Source organism: Rhinoraja longicauda, chromosome 4 (assembly GCF_053455715.1).
Source record: "Rhinoraja longicauda isolate Sanriku21f chromosome 4, sRhiLon1.1, whole genome shotgun sequence".
Classification (NCBI taxonomy): Eukaryota; Metazoa; Chordata; class Chondrichthyes; order Rajiformes; family Arhynchobatidae; genus Rhinoraja; species Rhinoraja longicauda.
The window spans coordinates 68,536,349-68,559,326 of NC_135956.1; the positions used below are offsets into that span (position 1 = coordinate 68,536,349).

The following is a 22,978-nucleotide window of genomic DNA, read 5'->3' on the forward strand; positions in this document are numbered from 1 at the left end:
GGCGAGGGGGGGGAGATGATTTAATAGGAACCTGAGGGGTAACTTTTTTGCACAAATGGTGGTGGATGTATGGAACGAGCTGCTGGAAGAGTTAGTTGAGGCAGGTACTATCGCAATGTTTAAGAATAGGTGACGTTTCGGGTCGAGACCCGTAAACCAGCATCAGTAGTTCCTTCTTGCAGATTTAGACAGGTTCATGGATAGGATAGGTTTAGAGGTAGGTGGGACTAGTGTAGATGGGGCATGTTGGTCGGTGTGGGCAAGTTGGGCCGATGGGTCTGCTTCCACGCTGTATGACGCTATGACTCTACAAGCCAAAGATCAAGAGGGTAGGAAAAACAACTGCAGATGCTGGGTTAAATCGAAGGTAGACTCAAAATGCTGGAGTAACTCAGCGGGTCAGGCAGCATCTCGGGAGAGAAGGAATGGGTGACTTTTCGGGTCGAGACCCTTCTTTAGACAAGAAGAACAAGAACAAAAGGGTATCAGGGAAGAACGGGTAGTCTGTCTGTGAAGCTCCAGCTGTGTGAGAGGCTGAATTGTCTGCTGTTACCCTGGCTGGTACTGACTCAAATACAAAGCAGTAACTGTTTCAACTTGCTTTGCTTTTATAGGAATACATCTTAATTGTTCCTTCAGACAGTTACAGTCCTGACTTACAACATGAGAAACCTCTGGATAAATCATTTGACTTCATTACTGCCTGTGGAGGGAACAGCTTTCACATTGAGTGAGTATAACTGACATGCCTAGATCATAGAACACAGAACTGTACAGCAGAGGAACAGGCCCTGCTGCCCACAGTGTTAAACTAATCTCTGCTTGCATGTGATCCATATCCCTCCATTCCCTGCACGTCCATGTATCTATCTGAAAGATTCTTAGACACTACTATCATAGCAGGAATATTGTGGGCCGGGGGGCCTGTTCCTGTGCTGTACTGTTCTACGTACAATATAAAACTCTGATGCATTCATAGTATTTATAGCTAGGATTTTTGCCATTCTTGGGGAGGGAGGGGAATGTGGGATAACAGTAGTCCATGTAAAGTGAAAAAAAAAAAGTTTAGTTTAGAGATACAGCGTGGAAACAGGCCCTTCGGTCCACTGAGTCCAAGCCGACCAACGATCATCTGTACACTAGTTCTATCCTACACACTGGGGCAATTTACAGAAGCCAATTAACCTACAAACCTACACGTCTTTGGGATGTGGGAGGAAACCGGAACCCCCCGGAGGAAACCCACATGGTCACAGGGAGAACCTGCAAACTCCGTACAGACAACGTCCAGATATTTCCGTACACTCGATATCTGTACAGATGAGAGTGGTGGGAAAGGCAGCACAGTGGCGCATTGGGTAGAACTGCTGCCTCACATTGCCAGAGACCCCAGCTTTGATCCTGACTGCTTGGCTGCTGTACGTGTATAGCGATCGCACGTTCTCCCTGTGACCGCATGAGTTTCCTCCGGGTGCTCCGGTTTCCTCCAACATCCCAAAGACGTGAGGATTTGTCGCTTAATTGGCTTCTGTAAATTGCTCCCAGTGTGCAGGGAGTGGATGAGAAAGTGGGATAACGGGAGAACGGGTGTGACTCGTTGGGCCGAAGGGCCTGTTTCCATGCTGTGTCTCTAAACTAAACTAAATTAAACTTGCACAGGGAGGGTGGGAATGTGAAGGTCACTCACAGAGGGGTGGGATGTCATGGAGGGACTAAGTGCTGTTGACTCCATGGAACTGTGCCCCTTTAGTCCTGCTACCTCGCCCAAGTTCTGCCTGGACTCTGCCAAGTCGCTGGTGGCCTTCTACAACGAGGGCGCGCTGCCCTGCAGGTGCAACAGCGACGGTGCCACCAGCCCTGACTGCCGCCCGATCGGAGGGCAGTGTCCCTGCCGGCCCAATGTCATCGGACGTCAGTGCGATCGATGTGCGACTGGACACTACCTGTTCCCCAGCTGCCGCCGTGAGTCTTCCTGTGTTTCAGTGTCGCCGGCCGCGGAGACTGCGTGACGCGCTCGGGCACAGTAAAGTGACCAGTTAAATTCAGAGTAAAAGTGCCAAACAAACCCGCTGACGCTGGGGACGGAGGGATGGAAGATGGTGGGCAGGTCACAGACTCACACAGCTCGGAAACAGGCACGGAAAAGATTCAGGGATATTAACGCCATTAACGCAATAGCAACAAATAAACGTACAGTAACCAATAATACATTCAATTATCAGAAGTGTGAAAATGCACACCTCCGGATTCGGGGACAGTTTCTTATCAGGCAGCTGAACTGTCCAAGCAACAACTTGCGAGCGATCCTGAACTACCATCTACCTTTACATATTTAGACTTTAGAGATACAGCGCAGAAACAGGCCCTTTGGCCACCAAGTCCACGCTGACCAGCGATCACCCCGTACACTAACACTTTCCTGCACATTGCGGACAATTTACAATTTTTTAACAAAGTCAATTAACCTACAAACCTGTACGTCTTTGAAGTGTGGGAGGAAACCGGAGCACCCGGAGAAAACCCACGGGGAGAACATACAAACACCGTACAGACAGCACCTGTAGTCAGCATTGAACCCAGGTCTCTGGCGCTATAAGGCAGCAACTCTACCGCTGGTTCTTCGCTCGGTCTCCTGGAGCGGTGCTCGATCCAGTCGAGCCTCAGGCTGCTGCAGGGCCTCCAAACGTCGTCTTCGTCCAGATGCTCCAGCGAATCATCGTAGCCGGGCCACCTTTGGCCTTCGTGCCCCAGATGCATCTCTCGCATCCGGCCTAGGGGTCGTGGAAGGCTAGACTCCGGTTCACTCTCTTACCCGCCCTTATTCTCGCTTCTGGCGTTGCCATCTCGCTCCGTCCTCCTCTCCTGTTCTTCGGTCCTCAGATGACAAGCAGGGTTGGGCTTGGCAGCTTCTCTTAACAGGCCCCGGCCCGCTGGCCTTTCCTTCCGGTTGCAGCCCTCTGCTCCTGTCTTCTGGTCGTGCCTGTCATCCACATTCCTGACCTCTTCAGAGTCTCCCATGTGCACGGGTGCATGGTATTCTTCAGGGGAAGAAAGAGTCCCAGAGTCATACAGCTGAAACAGGCTCAACTTGCCCACACCGACCAACATGTTCCATCTACAATAGTCCCACCTGCCTGTGTTTGGCCCATATCCCTCTAAACCTGTCCTCTCCATGTACCTGTCTAATTTTGTAAAAAGGAACTACAGGTGCAGGTTTACGGGTTTCAACCCAAAACATCACCTATTCCTTTTCTCCAGCGATAACACATGACCCGCTGAGTTGCTCCTGTATTTTGTATCTATCTGCCTACCTAATTGTTTCTTAAACGTTGCAAAAGTCCCTGTCTCAACTACCTCCTCTGGCAGCTCATTCCATATACCCACCACCCTTTGTATGAAAAAGTTTCCCTTCAGGTCCCTATTAAATCTTTCCCCCCGCACCTTAAACCTATGTCCTCTGGTTTTCGATTCCCCTACTCTGGGCAAGAGACTCTTGGAAGGTAATCCCAGTGTGCTCGCGGTGAGCCAACCAATCACCTCCGTGGACATTTTGGCTCAGCTAATCAAGCCTCCACAAGGTGAAGATCAGCAAAGTCCGATCTGGTCTTCACATGGTTTTACGGTCAAGTGCCTTGCATTTGTATCTCCTCCTCAGGTTGTAACTGCGGCCAGCGGCTGTGCGATGAGGGGACGGGCCGCTGCATCTGCCCACCACAGACGGCGAAGCCCAAGTGCGAGGCTTGCGAGAAGCGGACCTTCGGATATCACCCTCTGGCCGGCTGTGAGCAGTGCAACTGCGTGCGAGAGGGCATCATCAAACCCATCAACCCTGACTGCCACCGGAAGACTGGGCAGTGCCGGTAAGCACTTTAGTTTAGTTTAGAGATACATTGTGGAAACCGCCCCTTCGGGCCCACCGAGTCCGCACCGACCAGCGATCACCCCGTACACTAGCACTGTCCTACACAGGTACTAGGGACAATTTACAATTTTTACCAAAGCCAATTAACCTACAAACCTGTACGTGTTTGGAGTGTGAAAGGAAACCGGAGCACCCGGAGAAAATCCACGCAGTCACGGGGAGAACATACAAACTCTGTACAGACAGCACCCATAGTCACGACCGAACCTGGGTCTCTGGCGCTGTGAGGCAGCAACTCTACCGTTGCTGTTCCATACCTCATTTGGTCACGTGTTTAAGTTTAGGTTTATTATTGTCACGTGTGCTGAGATACAGTGAAAAAGCATTGTTTTGTGATGATGTCCAAGCCAGGCAATTCTCTGTGTGCTGGGCCTGGAAGTAGATCTCAAATCATTCATTACTATTGCTCCAATCTTGTCAACCTCTAATTCAATTTCCTTTATCCTCTATCTGTACACTGTGGGCAGCTTGATTGAAATCATGTATAGTCTTTTCCCACTGACTGGACAGCACGCAACAAAAAGCTTTTCACTGTACCTCAGTACATGTGAGATTAAATTAAACTCACGAAACTAAACTAAACCAATCAAATTATGCCATACACATTTACATTAGGTTACACAAAAGGGAAATGAAACACAATGTAGAATATAGAGATACAATTACAGAGAAAGTGCAGAAATTAAAAAAAGTGCAAGGGCACATGGATATGCAGGGAATGGGGGTGACATCTCCTTTAAACTTTTCCCCTTTGACCGTAAAGCTATGCTCATATTTTACATTTTTTACCCTGGGGATAGGTTCTGACTGTCTACGCTATCTATGGGGGCATACGGGTAATGTGCAGGCAGATAAGAGTTGGTCTTGGCATTATGTTTGGCACGGACATTGTGGGCTGAAGGGCCTGTTCCTCTGTTGTACTGCTCCATGTTCTATATTTGGTTCGGTTTATTAATGCCTTGTGGACCGAATGGCCTGTTCCTATGCAGTATTATGTTCTGTATTAATAGGTCCCACATCTCTTGTTTTAACACGTCAAGAGTACTTCAACAATCTGGCAGGTTATCAGAGCTCCTTCTACAACTGAAACAAAGTATTCTCTGTTGAAGGCCCTTGCACATTGGAATCACTTTAATTATTCACTCATGCAGAGGCAAAGGCCAGCGGATGTTAAATTTCGCAACTTGAACTTCAGCTTTTACTGAGCGCAATTTTTCCACGATATTCAACAAAAGATAAGAACACAAGAAACTAAGAGCAGGGTTAGGCCACTCGGCCCATCAAGCCCTCCCTGCCCTTCGATATGATTCTGGCCCATCTACCCCATCTCTCGTCTCCTCTGTACCAGTTCCCCACACCCCTCAATGTCCCTATCCTTCAGAAATATTTCTATCTCCCCTTTAAATGCCCCATATTTCCCCCTTCATCAACTGGAGACTCACACAGAGGGTGGTGGGTGTATGGAACGAGCTGCCAGAGGAGGTAGTTGAGGCAGGTATTCTAAGAACAGGAGGCTGAGGAGTGATCTTATAGAGGTGTATAAAGTCATGAGGGGAATAGACAGGGTGAGTCTCTTACCCAGAGTAGGAGAATCAAGAATCAGAGGTCATAGGTTTAAGGTAAGAGGGGAAACATTTAATAGGAATCCAAGGGGCAACGTTTACAGAGGTGGGTATGTGGAACGAGCTGCCAGAGGTGGTAGTTGAGGCAGGTGCTATAACAACATTTAAAAGTCATTTGGACAGGTACATGGATAGGAAAATCTAATATAGATTAGAGATATATGGGCTAAACACAGGCAAGTGGGACTAGTTTTTCAGTTTTAGTGTAAGAGATACAGCGTGGAAAAGGGCACTTTGGCCCACAGACTGCATGTTGACCAATGATCACTGGTTCTATCCTACACACTAGGGACAATTTACAGAAGCCAGTTAACCTATAAACCTGCACATCTTTGGCGTATAGATGGAGCATCTTGGTCGGTGTGGACGAGTTAGGCCAAAGGGTATGTTTCCGTGCTGTATGACTCTGATGGTGCTGTGAATCCTGTTGAATTTCATGGATTATTTTCCAATTTAGATGCAAGCCTGAAGTGACCGGCCGGCAGTGCGATAGATGTTTGATGGGATTCTTCCGCTTCCCAGACTGCATTCCATGCGATTGTAACCGCGGTGCGACACAGCTCAGCGTGTGTGACCCCGTGACCGGGCGCTGTCTCTGCAAGGTCAGTCGTTGGATGTCCGTGCGGCTGGGGATGTCACACTGAAACGGGGAGGGAAGTTATTCAAACTATCCTTAGCCCTTAGTACGGCATGGTGGCGCAGCGGTAGAGTTGCTGCCTCACAACGACAGAGACCCGGGTTTGATCCTGACCACGGGTGCTGTCTGTATGGAATTTGTACGTTCTCCCTGCAACCGCAATGGTTTTCTTCGGGTGCTCCAGTTTCCTCCCATACTCCAAAGATGTGTAGGTTTGTAGGTTAATTGGCATCTGTAAAAGTTGTAAGTTGTCCCTAGTGTACTGGGATCTCTGGTCGGCACGGATTCGGTGGGCTGAAGGACCTGTTTCCGCGCTTTATCACTAAACTAAACTAAACCTTGTCCTTCCAACACCCTCACGACCTTCAACCCTCTGTAAAGCCTCCTGTTAAACCCTCTCTATGTACGAGGAATCACCTTGCTTTTACAGTTTCAATGCAGAACACAAAGTGTTTGAAGTGATGCCCTACCTATTTTTATTTGAGTTTGACTTGATTATATTTATGTATAGTACTACCTGATCTGTTTGGATAGTGACTAAAGTACAATAGATAGAGCAAAGGGGCAGCCACCGAGTGAAGAATATAGTTCTCAGCCTTGTAGCGCACCAGTTCCTTAGACAAAGTTCATTGTCCGCGATAGGGTAGAGGTGAATCGGACAGTACCCTAGCTGATGGAAGGACCGTTGAGAAGTCTGCTGTTCCGGTCACCATACTGCAGGATGGATGTGATTGGACCGGAGACAATGCATAGGAGGTTAGAAGATTGAGGGGGGGATCTTATAGAAACTTACAAAATTCTTAAGGGGTTGGACAGGCTAGATGCGGGAAGATTGTTCCCGATGTTGGGGAAGTCCAGAACAAGGGGTCACAGTTTAGGACTGAGATGAGAAAGTTTTTTTTCACACAGAGTGGTGAATCTGTGGAATTCTCTGCCACAGAAGGTAGTTGAGGCCAGTTCATTGGCTATATTTAAGAGGGAGTTAGATGTGGCCCTTGAGGCTAAAGGGATCAGGGGGTATGGAGGGAAGGCAGGTATGGGATACTGAGTTGGATGATCAGCCATGATCATATTGAATGGCAGTGCAGGCTCGAAGGGCCGAATGGCCTCCTCCTGCACCTATGTTTCTATGTTTCTATTCACCTAATAACAGAGGGGAAGAAGCAATGCCTGAGTGTGACGGTGTGCTCTTTTGTTTAGTTTAGTTTATTATTATTGTCACATGTCAAAGCTTTTTTGTTGCATGCCATCCACTAAGTGGAAAGACGATACATGATTACAATCAGGCCACAGTGTACAGACACAGGATAAAGGGAATAACGTTTAGTGCAAGATAAAGTCCAGTGAAGTCCAATTAAAGATAGTCCGAGGGTCTCCTATGGGGTTGAGAGGAGGTCAGGATCATTATCTAGCTGGTGAGAGGATGGTTCAATTACGTGATAATAGCTGGGAAGAAACAGTCCCTGAATCTGGAGGTGTATATTTTTGCATTTCTTTACCTCTTACCTGATGGGAGAAGGGAGAGGAAAGAGTGTCCGGGATGAGACTCGTCCTTGATTATGCTGGTGGCCTTGCCGAGGCCGTGTGAAGTGTAGATGGAGTCAATGGAAGGGATCACAAAATGCTGGAGTAACTCAGCAGGTCAGGCAGCATCCAGGAGAGAGGGAATGGGTAACGTTTCGGGTCGAGACCCTTCTTCAGAAGGGTCTGAAGAAGGGTCTCGACCCGAAACGTCACCCATTCCCTCTCGCCTAGATGCTGCCTGACCTGCTGAGTTAGACCAGCATTTTGTGATACCTTCGATTTGTACCAGCATCTGCAGTTATTTTCCTACACTCAATGGAAGGGACGTCAGTTTGCATGATGATCTGGGCTGTGTCCACAATTCTCTGCAATTTCTTGCCGTCTTGGATGGAGCTGTTCCCAAACCACGCCTTGATGCATCCTGATAAAATGCCGAGCTTCATACACTTTCAAAGGAGGTAGAGGCGTTGGTGTGCTTTCTTGGCTTTTGCTTCCATTGGCTAGTCTAGGACAAGTTGATGGTGATATTTATTCCTAGGAACTTGAAGATTTCCATCATCTCTACTTTGGCGCCGTCAATGCATGTCGGGGTATGTGTTCCGCTTCGCTTCCGAAGTCGATCACAATCTCCTTTGTCTAGCTGACTTTGAGGAAGAGGTAGACACAAAATGCCGGAGTAACTCAGCGGGTCAGGCAGCATCTCTGGAGAGAAGGAAAGAAGAGGTTATTGCCTTGGCACCAGGTTACGGGGTTCTCAATCTCCTTGCTGTACTCCGCCCCGTCATTATTTGATGTGTGCGCTTTGGAGCTTCTGTACCTTCTGCCGGATGGAAAAGGGGAGGAGGCGGGTTACCAACTTGAGTCGTTGTCTTTAACCGTTGTAGGAGAACGTGGCGGGTGCCCGGTGCGATACCTGTCGACCCGGTTCATTTCACCTGGAGCCAGCCAACGCCAAGGGCTGCACCAGTTGTTTCTGCTTTGGAGTGACCAGTCAGTGTCGAAGCTCACATAAATCCAGGACCAAGGTAAGTGACGTGACCCGAGCCTTGGTTTGTCACCATTATAGAGTCATAGAGTCATACAATGTGGCAACAGACCCTTCAACCCAACTTGCCCACACTGACCAACATGTCCCATCTACACTAATCCCACCTACCTGCGTTTGGCCCATATCCCTCTACACCTGCCCTATCCATGTACCTCTCTAATTGTTTCTTAAACATTGCAATGGTACCTGCCCCAACTACCTCCTCCAGCAGTTCGTTCCATACACTTACCACACTTTGTGTGAAAAGGTTACCCCTCTGATTCCTACTAAATCTTTTTCCCTTCACCGTAAACCTATGTCCTCTGGTTCTCGAAGGTACTTTCCTGCAGGTACCATAGTGTAGGTCTGAAAGCAACACTGTAAACAGCCAACATTTATCCATTTAAAGGTTGTCACTGGTGAGGCTGAAGGTGCAATAGATTTCCAACTTTAGTTGTACCTATTCCTGGAGGTGTGTTCACGTAACCTAAAACAGGACCACACATCATCGCAGGAGGTAGAGCTGCTGCCTGACATTCAGTGCTATGTTTGTGGAGTTTGCACATTTTCCCTGTGACTGCATGGGTTTCCTCCGGGTGCCCCGGTTTCCTCCCCCACACCCCAAAGTTGTACGGGTTTGTAGGTTAATTGGTCTCTGAAATTATTCCTCGAGTGTAAGGAGTGGATGCGAATGTGTGAATGGATGATTGATGGTCGTCGTAGACTCAATAGACAATAGGTGCAGGAGTAGGCCATTCAGCCCTTCGAGCCAGCACCACCATTCAATGTGATCATGGCTGATCATACTCAATCAGTACCCCATTCCTGCCTTCTCCCCATACCCCCTGACTCCGCTATCCTTAAGAGCTCTATCTAGCGCTCTCTTGAATGCATTCAGAGAATTGGCCCCCACTGCCTTCTGAGCCAGTGAATTCCATAGATTTACAACTCTCTGACTGAAAAAGTTTTTCCTCATCTCAGTTCTAAATGGCCTACCCCTTATTCTTAAACTGTGGCCCCTGGTTCTGGACTCCCCCAACATTGGGAACATGTTTCCTGCCTCTAACGTGTCCAACCCCTTAATAATCTTATATGTTTCAATAAGATCCCCTCTCATCTTTCTAAATTCCAGTGTATATAAGCCTAGTCGCTCCAGTCTTTCAACATATGACAGTCCCGCCATTCCGGGAATTAACCTAGTAAACCTACGCTGCACCCCCTCAATAGCAAGAATATCCTTCCTCAAATTTGGAAACCAAAACTGCACACAGTACTCCAGGTGCGGTCTCACTAGGGCCCTGTACAACTGCAGAAGGACCTCTTTGCTCCTATACTCAACTCCTCTTGTTATGAAGGCCAACATTCCATTGGCTTTCTTCACTGCCTGCTGTACCGGGACTCGGTGGGCCCAGGGGCTTGTTTCCATGTTGTATCTCTAAACTAAATGTAGAACAGTATAGTACAGAAATAGGCCCCTCAGTCCACCATGTCTTTACCGAACATGATGGGCCAAGCCAAACGTTGTGACAGGGGGAGGGGGATTGGAACAAATGGTATGTGTGTGGCGGTGGAGAGAAAGCTGAGTTGATGATAAGGAAGCGGGGGTTTACCTAAAATTAGAGAATTCACTGTTAATTCAATGTAAAATTGGAGAATTCTCTCTTCAATGTTTATACCATTGGGTTGTAAGCTACCCAAGAAGGAATAAAGGTGCAGTTCCTCCAGTATATGTGTGGCCTCACTCTGGCTATAGTGGAGGCCAACAACAGAAAGATCAATCTTGGATGGAGACAAAGTGCTGGAGTAACTCAGGCAGTACCTCTAGAGAACACAGATATGTGACGATTTGGGTCGGGACCCTTCTTCGGACTGATTGTAGAGGGGAGAATGGGGGAAGAAAAACAGGACAAATCGGGACAGGAAACAAATAACTTCAGGCAAGGAGATTCCCTTATAGGCTGACTGTTGTATGTTCCATTGTATGTTGTATGACTATTGTATGTTCGTTCTTAGTACCTGAACTGATGTACAGCACTTTGGTCAACGTGGGTTGTTTTTAAATGTGCTATAAAAATAAAATTGACTTGACTTGACTTGACTAGAGACAGGTGAGCCCAAGAGGGATACATCGTTGCGAACTGTGGAACTGGTTGATGGACCTTTAGTGGAGCGAGGGGGGTCACGGAGGGTTGGGGTGGAGGGAAGGTCAATATTGGAATGGGAAGTAGAGTGGAAGTGGTTAGCATCCCGGAGATCGAGCAGGCCTTGGCGGACCAAGTGTTTGGCCTTAACTATGCCTGCCCGCTGTCGACTCTCTCACCAGTTAGACAATGTTATGATTTCACTTTTATACTTTCATGCAGCACATGCAAATGAGGAAGTGGGTTTTACACACGGCGAATAAACAAAAGATTCCAGTTGTGTTCAACCGACGTAGTGACACCGTGGTGGCTGATGTCCAGGAGCTGCCTGACATTATCCATGACCTGCACTGGGCTGCTCCGGAATCCTACCTGGGAGACAAGGTGAGGAATGTCTAGATGCAAGGAACCACAGAGAAGTCTCAAAGTGCTGGAGTAACTCGGCGGGTCAGGCACCATTTGGGATGACATCGTGGGCCAAAGGGCCTGCACTTGTTTATCTCTAAACTCAGCTAAACTAAAAAGGCTCTATGACTTTTGCGTTCCAGCTCTCATCATATGGTGGCTTTCTCTCCTACCAAATAAAATCCTTTGGCTTGCCAAGTGAAGGGATGACTTTGCTTGAAAAGGGATCAGATGTTCAATTGAGGGTAAGAGCCGCTCTTTAAATGAAAAAGAATGTTGGTGACGGAATTAATAAAAAGCACTGATCATTGAACCATGCATAGTAGGAATATCAAAGTATCTTGCCGCAATGTTTAGCTCTGGGTTTAACACATTACAGAGACACAAGAAACTGCAGATGCTGGAATTTTGAGGAAAACCTGTTCTGGTCGGCCCAATTACAGGAAAGATGTGGAGGCTTTGCAGTGGGTGCAGAGGAGGTTTACCAGAATGATGTCCGGATTAGGGGACTAATAACTACAGGGAGAGATTTAACAGACTTGAATTGTTTTCTCTGCAATGCCAGAGGTTGCAGGAAGACCTGATAGAAGTACGTAAAATTATGAGAGGCATAGATGCGGTAGACAGTCAGAACACTTTTCCCAGAATGGAAATATAAATACTGGAGGGCATAGCTTTAAGGTGAGACGGGCAAAGTTTAAAGGATATGCGTGGGGCAAAATTTATAAACAGAGGGTGGTGAGCACCTGGAATGTGCTGGCAGAGGCGGTGGTGGAGGCAGATGTTAGTGGCCTTTTAAAATACTTTTGGATAGGTACATGGATGTGCAGGGAATGGAGGGATATAGATTATGCGAGGCTGTTAAGTGATAATCTTGGCATCATGTTTGGCACAGACATAGTGGGCCAAAGGGCCTGTTCTGGTGCTGTACTGTTCTATCTCCCTACACCCCTACACCCCTAACTGGAGATATTTTTTTCAAGGGAGAACAAATGACGATCGTGTACTTTGATCCGAGGAGCCCTGCCCCCGATCGAGTTTATCATGGAAAGGTCCAACTGTTGGAGGTAAGTGTGGACAAATCGTTTACTCTTTACGCAGATGAGTTGGTGGAGATCTAGGTGTTCTGGTGCACAAACCACCAAAAGATAGCAGGCATCTCCAGTAATTAGTAAGAAGGCCAACAGCGTGTTTGTGTTTATTGCAAAGGAGTTGGAGTCATAGAGTCATAGATCCATACATCGTGGAGAAAGGGCCTTTCCGACTAAGGTGCCCCATCTATGCAAGTTCCCCCCTCCCCGCATTTGGCCCATATCCCTCTAAACTACCTCCTCTGGCAGCTCATTCCACACACCCACCACCCTCTGTGTAAAAACGTTGACCCTCAGGTTCCTATTAACTCTATAAGATCACTCTAGCCTGCCCAAATCTCCATATTACTCAGCCCCTCAAGTCTCTCAGCCCCTTAACATCCTCGTAAATGCACTGTCTTTTGCCCAGAGTAGGGGAATTGAGAACAAGAGGAAGTTTGTGAAGGGGAAAAGATTGAATAGGAACTTGAGGGGTAACGTTTTCTTACAAAAGGTGGTGGGTATATGGAACAAAATGTCAGAGGGGGTAGTTGAGGCAGGTATAATAACAATGTTTAAGAGCCATTTGGATAGGTTTAGAGGGATATAGGCCAAGGACGGGCAGATGGGACTAGTGTAGATGGGGGCATATTGGTTGACGTGGGCAAGTTAGACAGAAGGGCCTGTTTCCACACTCTATTTCTCTATGAATCTAAATCTTCTCTGCACTGTTTCCAATTGAATGACTGCAGGCTGACCAAAACTGAACATAATACTCCATGTCCTTGCTGTTGAAGTGTGAGTGAATTTAGCATTGTCTTCTGTACCAACAGGATAACTTCAGGCATGCGATCATCAATACTCTGGTGTCCAGGGAGAATTTCATGCTGTTGTTGAGCAACGTGGAAGATCTGCAGATCAGAGCGTTGTACTTCTCCCAGACCCAGCGCCTATCACTGGGCTCCGTTCAGCTGGACAAGGCCACTGGTCCCGGATCTGCAACCCCTGCCACCAGCGTCGAAGTGTGCTCCTGTCCCCCAAACTACCTGGGAGACTCTTGCCAGGTAGGTCCCAGCATTCACGTTTTCTCCAGAGACGCTGCCTGACCCACTGAGTTACTCCAGCACTTTGTGTCCATCTGCACTCAAGTACATGTTCTGTGACGGGCAATGTTGTCAGTTTACAGTGGAGGCACAGGAGACGTAGCACCTGACCGTAGGAACAGATCGGGTAGACGGACAGAGTCTTTCGCCCAGAGTAGTGTAATCAACAACCAGAGATCACAGGTTTAAGGTGAGGGGGAAAGATTTAATAGGGACCTGAGGGGTAACTTTTTAACACAATGGGTGGTGGGTGTATGGAATCAGCTGCTGGAGGAGGTAGTTGAGGCAGATGCTATCGCAACGTTTGAGAAATAATTGGACAAGTACATGGATAGGACAGGTTTGGAGGGATATGGGCCAAACGCAGGCAGGTGGGACTAGTGTAGATGAGACATGTTGGTCAATGCGGATAAGTTGGGCCGAAGAGCCTGTTTCCATGCTCTATGACCCTACAACTCTACACCTTTGCCCTTGATTCCATCCATGGACTCCAGCAGTCCTTCTAAGTTCACGTGCACCTGATATAGTTTAGTTTAGTTTAATAGACAATAGACAATAGACAATAGACAATAGGTGCAGGAGTAGGCCATTTAGCCCTTCGAAACCATTCAATGCGATCATGGCTGATCACTCTCAATCAGTACCCCGTTCCTGCCTTCTCCCCATACCCCCTCACTCCGCTATCCTTAAGAGCTCTATCCAGCTCTCTCTTGAAAGCATCCAACGAACTGGCCTCCACTGCCTTCTGAGGCAGAGAATTCCACACCTTCACCACTCTCTGACTGAAAAAGTTCTTCCTCATCTCCGTTCTGAGGTACAATGGAAAACTTTTGTTGCGTGCTAACCAGCTAGCAGAAAGACTATACATGATTGCAATCAAGCAGGCCACAGTTTACAGATACAGGATAAAGGAAATATTTTTTTGTGTAAGATAGTTCAGTAACGTCTGATTAAAGTGAGTCCGAGGGGCTCCAATAAGGTAGATGGTAGCTCAGGACTGCTTTCTAGTTGGTGATAGGATGGTTCAGTGGCTTGATTGCAGCTGGGAAGAAACTGTAACGGTGTACACGATGTGGCCTCCTGTTCATCGGCGAGACCAAGCGTAGACTTCATATCATATCATATCATATATATACAGCCGGAAACAGGCCTTTTCGGCCCTCCAAGTCCGTGCCGCCCAGCGATCCCCGCACATTAACACTATCCTACACCCACTAGGGACAATTTTTACATTTACCCAGCCAATTAACCTACATACCTGTACGTCTTTGGAGTGTGGGAGGAAACCGAAGATCTCGGAGAAAACCCACGCAGGTCACGGGGAGAGCGTACAAACTCCTTACAGTGCAGCACCCGTAGTCAGGATCGAACCTGAGTCTCCGGCGCTGCATTCGCTGTAAAACAGCAACTCTACCGCTGCGCCACCGTGCCGCCCGTGGCGACTGTGTTGCCAAACAATTGTGCTCGGTCCGCCAAGGCCTACTGGATTTTCTGGTTGCTAACCATTTTATTTCACCTTCCCATTCCCATACCAACCATTCTGTGCTTGGCCTCCTCCATTGTCAGAGTGAGGCCACATGCAAAGTGGATGAACAGCACCTCATATTCCTTTTGGGTAGATTACAACCCAACGGTATGGACATTGAATTCTCCAAATCTAGGTAACACACTCCCTTCCACCTCTCCCTTTCCTGTTCCCCATCCTTTCCAACCCGTGCGCACCCATTTCTCCCACTGTCATTCCCTACCCAGTGTGTCAGTACCCTTCCACTGACATCCCTCACTCCAGCTGTACATTTCCCTCCTCCTTCACTCCTCTCTTCTCATCTGACACCCTTTTATCTCCTTTTCATCTCCAGCTTTGTCTTCCCATCTACCCATTAACTCCCCCCCCCCCTCACCCCAGCAGAATCCACCTATCGCTTGCCAGGCTTTGCCCCGCCTCCCATTTTCAACTTTCAACCCTCTACAGCAATCAGGCTGAAGAAGGGTCCTGACCCAAAACATTATCTGCCCATTTCCCTCTCGAAATACTGCCTGTCCCACTGAGTTCCTTCAGCGCTCTCTGTGTTTTGTTCTTTTGAACTTGTTTTTATTTTCAAGTAGCTTTGCTAATCGAGTGCTTTACCATTATCATCTATGCCATAAATTGACACGTAACCTTATGGAGCAGTGTCCTTCCCAATGTGTCCTTCCCAGTGCTCTTCTCAAAGCAGTAGAGCCGCTGCCTCACAGCGCCAGAGACCCGGGTTCAATCCTGACCACGGATGCTGTCTGTACGGAGTTTGTACCTTTTCCCTGTGACTGTGTGGGTTTTCTCCGGGTGCTCCAGTTTCCTCCCACACTCCAAAGACGTATAGGATTGTAGGTTAATTTGCTTTGTTCAAAATTGTAAATTGTCCCTAGTGTGTAGGATAGTGCTAGTGTACAGGTGATTGCTGGTAGGTGCGGACTCGGTGGGCCTGAGGGCCTGTTTCTGCACTGTATCTCGAAAATAAACTAAACTGTCAGCTAGTTCCAAGAGTGTAAGAGTGTTACGGAAGGCGTGCTTTACGGAAGAATGTTGTACTCTGCCACCTTTGGGCTCAATGCACACTCCCTTACTGCTGGCTTTACTGATTAATGTGCGATAGGCCAGTACCTTTGGAGTAGAATCATTTACTCATCGGTTTGAGGCTGTTCCAAAACCTACAATAACAAATACTTTTACAAATTCTTCTGTTGGAATTTTGACCTGGAAGTGCAAACAGAAAGTTTCAGTGACTCTCCCTAAACTCTTCGCTGTGGGCTGTGTGGAGAGGTTTTTAAATCTAGAATTACTCATTGGGGGAATATCTGCATTCAGCACAGAACATAGAACAGTACGGCACAGGAACAGGTCCTTCAGCCCACGATGTCCATGCCGAACAATGCCAAGTTAAACTAATCTTCTCTGTCTGCATGTGATCTATATCCCTCCATTCCCTGCATGTCCATGTGCTTATCTAAAAGCCTCCTAAACACCTTTATTGTATCAGCCTCCACCACCATCCCCAGCAGTGTATTCCAGATACCTACCACCCTCTGTATAAAAAGATATGCCCCCACATCTTCATATCATATCATATATATACAGCCGGAAACAGGCCTTTTCGGCCCACCAAGTCCGTGCCGCCCAGTGATCCCCGCACATTAACACTATCCTACACCCACTAGGGACAATTTTTACATTTACCCAGCCAATTAACCTACATACCTGTACGTCTTTGGAGTGTGGGAGGAAACCGAAGATCTCGGAGAAAACCCACGCAGGTCACGGGGAGAACGTACAAACTCCTTACAGTGCAGCACCCGTAGTCAGGATCGAACCTGAGTCTCCGGCGCTGCATTCGCTGTAAAGCAGCAACTCTACCGCTGCGCTACCGTGCCGCCCTTATCTTTAAATGTTGTCCCTCTCACCTTAAAGCTATGCCTTCAAGTATTTGATATTGCCACCATGGGAAGAAGGTTCTGACTGTCCACCCTATCTGCGCCATTACACAACCATTAAACAAACAGTAATCGGTCGGTATTAATGCACTCCCTGGCTTGGAGCCACTGTATTTTTTTTTAAGTACTTTTGTTTCCAGATAGTTTTAGTATTCCAGCTTTTCTTGGACAACTGCCGATTTAAAAACTGGTGGAAACTATGAGATGGGAATGGATGGAATCTGGGATCAGATGCTGTTGCTCGGCCTGACGGCAGCATTCCCAACGGGATGTTGTGGAGTCATGCTGTCCTGCCCCGGTTCATAATGTTGTCTGTTCAAGTCATACTCATAGCGTCATACAACACAATAACGTTCACACTGACCTTGTTTCGCCCATCCGCGCGAATCCCCTTTGCCAGCATTGGGAGCATGTCCTTCTGGAACATAGAACATTGCTCAGTCCATCACACAGACCAACTTCCCCACCACCATCGACTCTATCTACACTTCACGCTGCCTCAGGAAAGCAGCCAATATAATCAAGGACCATTCACACCCCGGTCATTCCCTCTTCTCCTCTCCCCCCTTCGGACTGAAGATACAAAAGCTTGAAAGCACGTACCACCAGATCCAGGAACAGCTTCTTCCCTGCAGTTATCACACTACTGAACCGTCCTTCCATAAGCTCGGGTGTAGTCCCGATCTTCATACCTACCTCATTGTGGCCGTTACACTTTTTCTGTAACTGTAATGCCATAACATTATATTCTGCAGTCTGGTGCTTTTCTCCGCCCTTCTACCTGTTGTACTTCTGTACGGTTCGATTGTACTCATGTTACATTTGGGCGACACTGTGATGCAGTGGTGGAATTGCTGCTTTACAGTGCCAGAGACTCAGGTTTGATCCTGACTACGGGTGCTGTCTGTACGGAGATTGTACATTCTCCCGTGACCACATGGGTTTTTTCTGGGAGCTCCAATTTCTTCCAATACTCCAAAGATGTACAGGTTTGTCAGTTAATTGATTTGGGTAAGAATTGTAAATTGTCCCTAGTGTGTAGGATAGCGTGAGTGTACAGGGTTGGCTGGTCGGCGCGGACTCAGTGGACCGAAGGGCCTGTTTCCGTGCTGTATTTCTAAACTAAAACTGCACTAAAACTAAACTGCTTCCTGCCAATCCTTTTTGCACCCTTATAAAATGCTGTAATCATAAAACAAAGTGCTAGAGAAACAGCGGGTCGGATCAGTCTGAAGAAGGCTCCTGGCATGAAACATCGCCTGTCCATTCCCTTCACAGATGCTGCCTGACCTGCTCAGTTCCTCCAGCACTTTGATTTTTGCTCAGGGTTCTGTATTGCTCATTGCTGTGATGTTGGAAGTGGATCACACAAACAGTAAAGGCGAATATGGCCCAACATCTAAGGAATAAATAACAGGCAAATCATCAGGGAAAATTGCTGAGCTGTTCTTTTGCCAAACTTAGATCATAGAAGGGTAGAGCACAGGAACAGGCACCCAACACCCTCTGTCTAAAAACAAAATTGCCCCACACATCTCCTTTAAACTTTGCCCTTCTCACCTTAAATCTATGCCCTCTAGTCTTTTTTTTGTTTTGTGTTGGTTTGTGATTGTGTGTGTTATTGCTTATTTTTTATTGCTCTTATTGTTGGACTGTGGGTAATGGAATTTCGTCCAAAAGACTTGTTTTTTTTGGATGACAATAAAGGCTATTCTGATTCTGATTCTGATATTTCCACCCAGCAAGAATGTGCCTATCTGAAAGCCTCTACAGTGCCCCTATTGTATCTGCTGCCACCACCACCGCCTGCACCCATCAGCCTCCCAACAGCCCACTCCAGGCACCCATCACCCTCTGTGTAAAAGTACCTGCCCTGCACATCTGCATTAAACTTTGCCCCTCGTACAGAGCTAGAAAACATACTGTTAAACTGTTACAGCAACTTGGTCACCATGGACAAGGTGGGCCGGAGGGCCTGTTTCTGTGCTGTACAGTACTATGTCTATATGACTATAAACTAATCTCCTCTGCCTGCACATGGTCTATATCTCTCCATTCCCTGCACATCCATGAGGCTGTTTAAAGGCCTCTGAAACTCCACTATCGTATCTGCCTTTTTAAAAAAAAAATTAATTTTTTTTTAATCAAAAAATACTTTATTCAAGTAATAAATAACATTTACAAAGCATCTTTTTTAAACAAACCCAGCCGACACTTCCGGAGATTACACATTCAATACAGGCATTTACTTAGACATTTACTTACATTTACATAGATTTACCCAGTATCCCTTGTTTGGAGGCCTCCACCACCACGACCCGTGTACCCATCACTCTCTGTGCAAAAAAATATTTGCCCTGCACATCCTTTCAACATTGGCCCTCTCACCTTAAAGCCATGCCCTCTTGCCTTTGACATTTTCACTATGAGAAACAGGTTCTGTCTACTCCATCTATGCCTCATAATTTTAAACAGGACTGAATGCCAACTATTTCTACAACTTCGAAATTCCGCTAATTTGACTGAAGATGATTAACAACAGTAATAAAACTGAAGAGTGTGTAATTTAAATAAATTCTGATTGTCTTCCAATCATTGTTAAATGTTATAATAGATGCAGTTTATTTTATAATGGTTATGTTTAAATGTTTCCACTGGGGTTTATTACAGATGAGAGCCAACAATCTCCTAATCACTGCTGCTACATGTGCCAACATTCCTTGGCACCGTTGCAATCCCCATGTTTGTAGTGTAGTAGCACCACACCTATGCCGAGTCAATTAATAGGCACCGAGGCGCTGATTATCCACAGGACTAGCTACGCTGGGTTGGTCACGTTGCCAACTTGCCTGAGACTAGAAGCCTGCAAGAGATGCCTTTGTGCCAAGCCTAGCGACCTTTGTTCACCCGTCTGCCAGTTAACCCTCCCCCCCTCACCTGTATCTACCTCAGTCCGCTGAGGACTACTGGATCTCCCGACTGCTAACCATTTTTACTTCCCTTCCCATTTCCACATTGACCTTTCTGTCCTGGGTTTCCTCCATTGCCAGAGGGAGTCCACATGCAAACTGGAGGAACAGCACCTCATATTTTGCTGGGGTAGCTTACAACCCAACAGTATGAACATTGATTCTCTCTAAGTTTAAGTAACCTACTTGCACTCCCCTCCCCTCCCCCCTCCTCCCCCCTCCTCCCTTGCCGTCTTCCTCCTCCTTAGTCATTTTACCAGTTCCACAGTTCTCCACCTAGTTTCTCTTGAGATCACCCTTTCCCGAGCCAACAATGGGCCCACCAGGTCATTTGTGGCTGACCTTGATTAGTCCAGCTCTTCACCCCTGCACCACCGCCTACTTTCAGTCCGAAGAAGGGTCCCGATCTGAAACGTCACCCCTTGTTTTTATCCAGAGATGTTGCCTGACCCGCTGAGTTACTCCAGCACTTTGTATCTACCCACCAGGCTTTGTCCCGACTCCACCTCTCTCTTCCAGCTTTCTCCCCATTACTACAGTTTGAGTTTAGTTTATTGTCACATGTACCGAGGTACAATTAAAAGCTTTTAACTGCGTGCTAACCAGTCAATACATGATTACAATCGAGACATCCACAGTGTACAGATATATAATAAAGGGAATAACTTGGATGATGCTTAGTGCAAGATGAAGTACATCCGGTCTGAAGAAGGGTCCTGACCCAAAACGTCACTATCCATGCTCTTCAGAGATGCTGCCTGACCCATTGAGTTACTCCAGCATGTTGTATCTATTTTTCTCTCCGAACTTGAATTGATTGAAAGATACGGCATGGAAACAGGCCATTCGGCCCACCGAGTCCATGCCGACCATTGATCATCCGTTCACACTAGTTCTATGTTATCTCATTGGTCTTTGTAATGGGTTGCTGTTTGTAAGGTGTTGTACCGCCCTTAAGACAGGGAGAAAGTACAAACTCTGTACAGATAGCACCCGTAGTCTGTATCATATCATATCATATCATATCATATCATATATATATACAGCCGGAAACAGGCCTTTTCGGTCCACCAAATCCGTGCCGCCCAGCGATCCCCGTACATTAACACTATCCTACACCCACTAGGGACAATTTTTACATTTACCCAGCCAATTAACCTACATACCAGATATTAACATATTGAACCAGGGTCTCTGGCGCTGTAAGGCAGGAATTCACTCACGGTGCTGCCCTTAAGACATCTTAAGCCCCTGACTAAATGCTCCTCCAGTAATTGAAAATAGGAATAGATCAGACATCTGAAATAAAAAATGAAAATGTTGCCATTATTCATCAGGTCAGGCAGCATTTGTGGAGAGAGAAACAGAGTGAATGTATTTGGTCTGACTGCTATTACTCCACCTGACTGTATCTCGCAGGCAGTTCAACTCATAATAATCCCATCCCGACTTGTTGTGCTGTAGAAATATCGTTCTTTCATGGCGAAAGCATGTAGATGTGGTGATGTAAGTATGTATCATTGCATGTGACACTTGGGAGGGGTCTGTGTGTTTTTTACGTGTGCGTCTACAGGTAGAGGTTTGTTCGCGGAAAAGTATTAGTCGGCAGGGTGGGGAACGATGTGCGTTATCTCCACCCTGGGGCTTTTGCGTATAATTGGCGAAGTTGTAAGAACATGTCATGATGTATTAGCACAGGTGACATTACCCCTTGTTTAGTCCACACTCTTGTTAGATCTAATCCCAAACACCAATTTTGTAACATGCTCTTTTAACAGATTTGTATCCAATAGCAACTTATGAAGGACCGAGAAAGAATGTAGGCTTTGGAGAGCGTGAAGAAGAGGTTTACCAGAATGGTAGACACAAAGTGCTGGAGTAACTCAGCGGGCCAGGCTACATCTATGGAGAAAATAGATTGGTTGTGTTTCGGGTCAGGAGACTTCTTCAGATGATCTGAAGAAGGATCCTGACCAGAAACATCACTCGTCCTTTTTCTCCAGAGATATTGCCTGACCCGCTGAGTTACTCCAGCACTTTGTATCTATCATTGGTATAAACCAGCATCTTCAGTTCTTGTTTCTATGTTTTACCAGAATGGTGCCTCTTTTAGGGGGTATTAGTGCTGGAGTAACTCATTGGGTCATCCAGCATCTGACCATGTTCTCCAGAGATGCTGCCTGACCTGCTGAGTTACTCCAGCACTTTGTGTTTATCTCAAGATTCCAGCATCTGCAGTTCCTTCGTTCTCCATTTGGACAAAATAGGTTTGTTTTCTGTGGAGCATTGGAGGTTGAGGGGAGACCTGATAGAAGTATATAAAATAATTTTAGTTTAGTTTAGAGATACAGCGTGGAAACAGGCCGCACCGACCAGCGATCCCTGCATATTAACACTATCCTACACCGACTGTGTAGCCGAATATATCAGCCATGATCATATTGAATGGCGGTGCAGGCTCGAAGGGCCGAATGGCCTACTCCTGCACCTATTTTCTATGTTTCTATGACTAGGGACAATTTCTTTTTAACATTTACCAAACCAATTAACCTACAAGCCTGTACGTCTTTGGAGTGTGGGAGGAAACCGAAGATCTTGGAGAAAACACACGCGGGTCATGGGGAGAACGTACAAACTCTGCACAGACAGCACCCGTAGTCGGGATCGAATCCGGGTCTCCGGCGCTGCATTCGCTGTATGGCAGTAGCTCTTCCGCTGTGCCACCGTGACCGCATAGAGGCATAGATAGGGTAGACAGTCAGTACCTTTTCCTAGGGTGGAAATGCCAAAGACTAGAGGCCATCGCTTAAAGGTGAGTGGGGGAACGTTTAAAGGAGATGTGCGGGGCAAATGTTTCTTATACAGAGGGTGGTGGGTGCCTGGAACACACTGCCAGGGGTGGTGGTAGATGCAGATAAGGCCAGTGGCTTTTAAGAGGATTTTGGATAGCCACGTGGATAGGCAGGGAAAAGAGGGATGGGAATCACGTGCAGGCAGAGTAGAATAGTTTAACACCATCGTGTTTGGCACAGACATTGAAGGGCCTGTTCTTGTGTTGTACTGTTCTATTAAAGGAAAGCAAAGCCTGGA

The 22,978-nt window shown here is 47.0% G+C and overlaps 1 protein-coding gene across 1 annotated transcript in view; it reads left to right on the forward strand.

Moving 5' to 3' along the window:
* lama3 (laminin, alpha 3) overlaps nt 1–22,978 on the forward strand; it is a 195,125-nt gene that overhangs the window by 110,180 nt on the left and 61,967 nt on the right. The window contains 9 exon segments of the mRNA XM_078397982.1: nt 615–730; nt 1,751–1,962; nt 3,656–3,860; nt 6,002–6,146; nt 8,590–8,730; nt 11,096–11,257; nt 11,422–11,523; nt 12,262–12,345; nt 13,182–13,412. Coding sequence (XP_078254108.1) covers nt 615–730; nt 1,751–1,962; nt 3,656–3,860; nt 6,002–6,146; nt 8,590–8,730; nt 11,096–11,257; nt 11,422–11,523; nt 12,262–12,345; nt 13,182–13,412 — 1,398 coding nt within the window.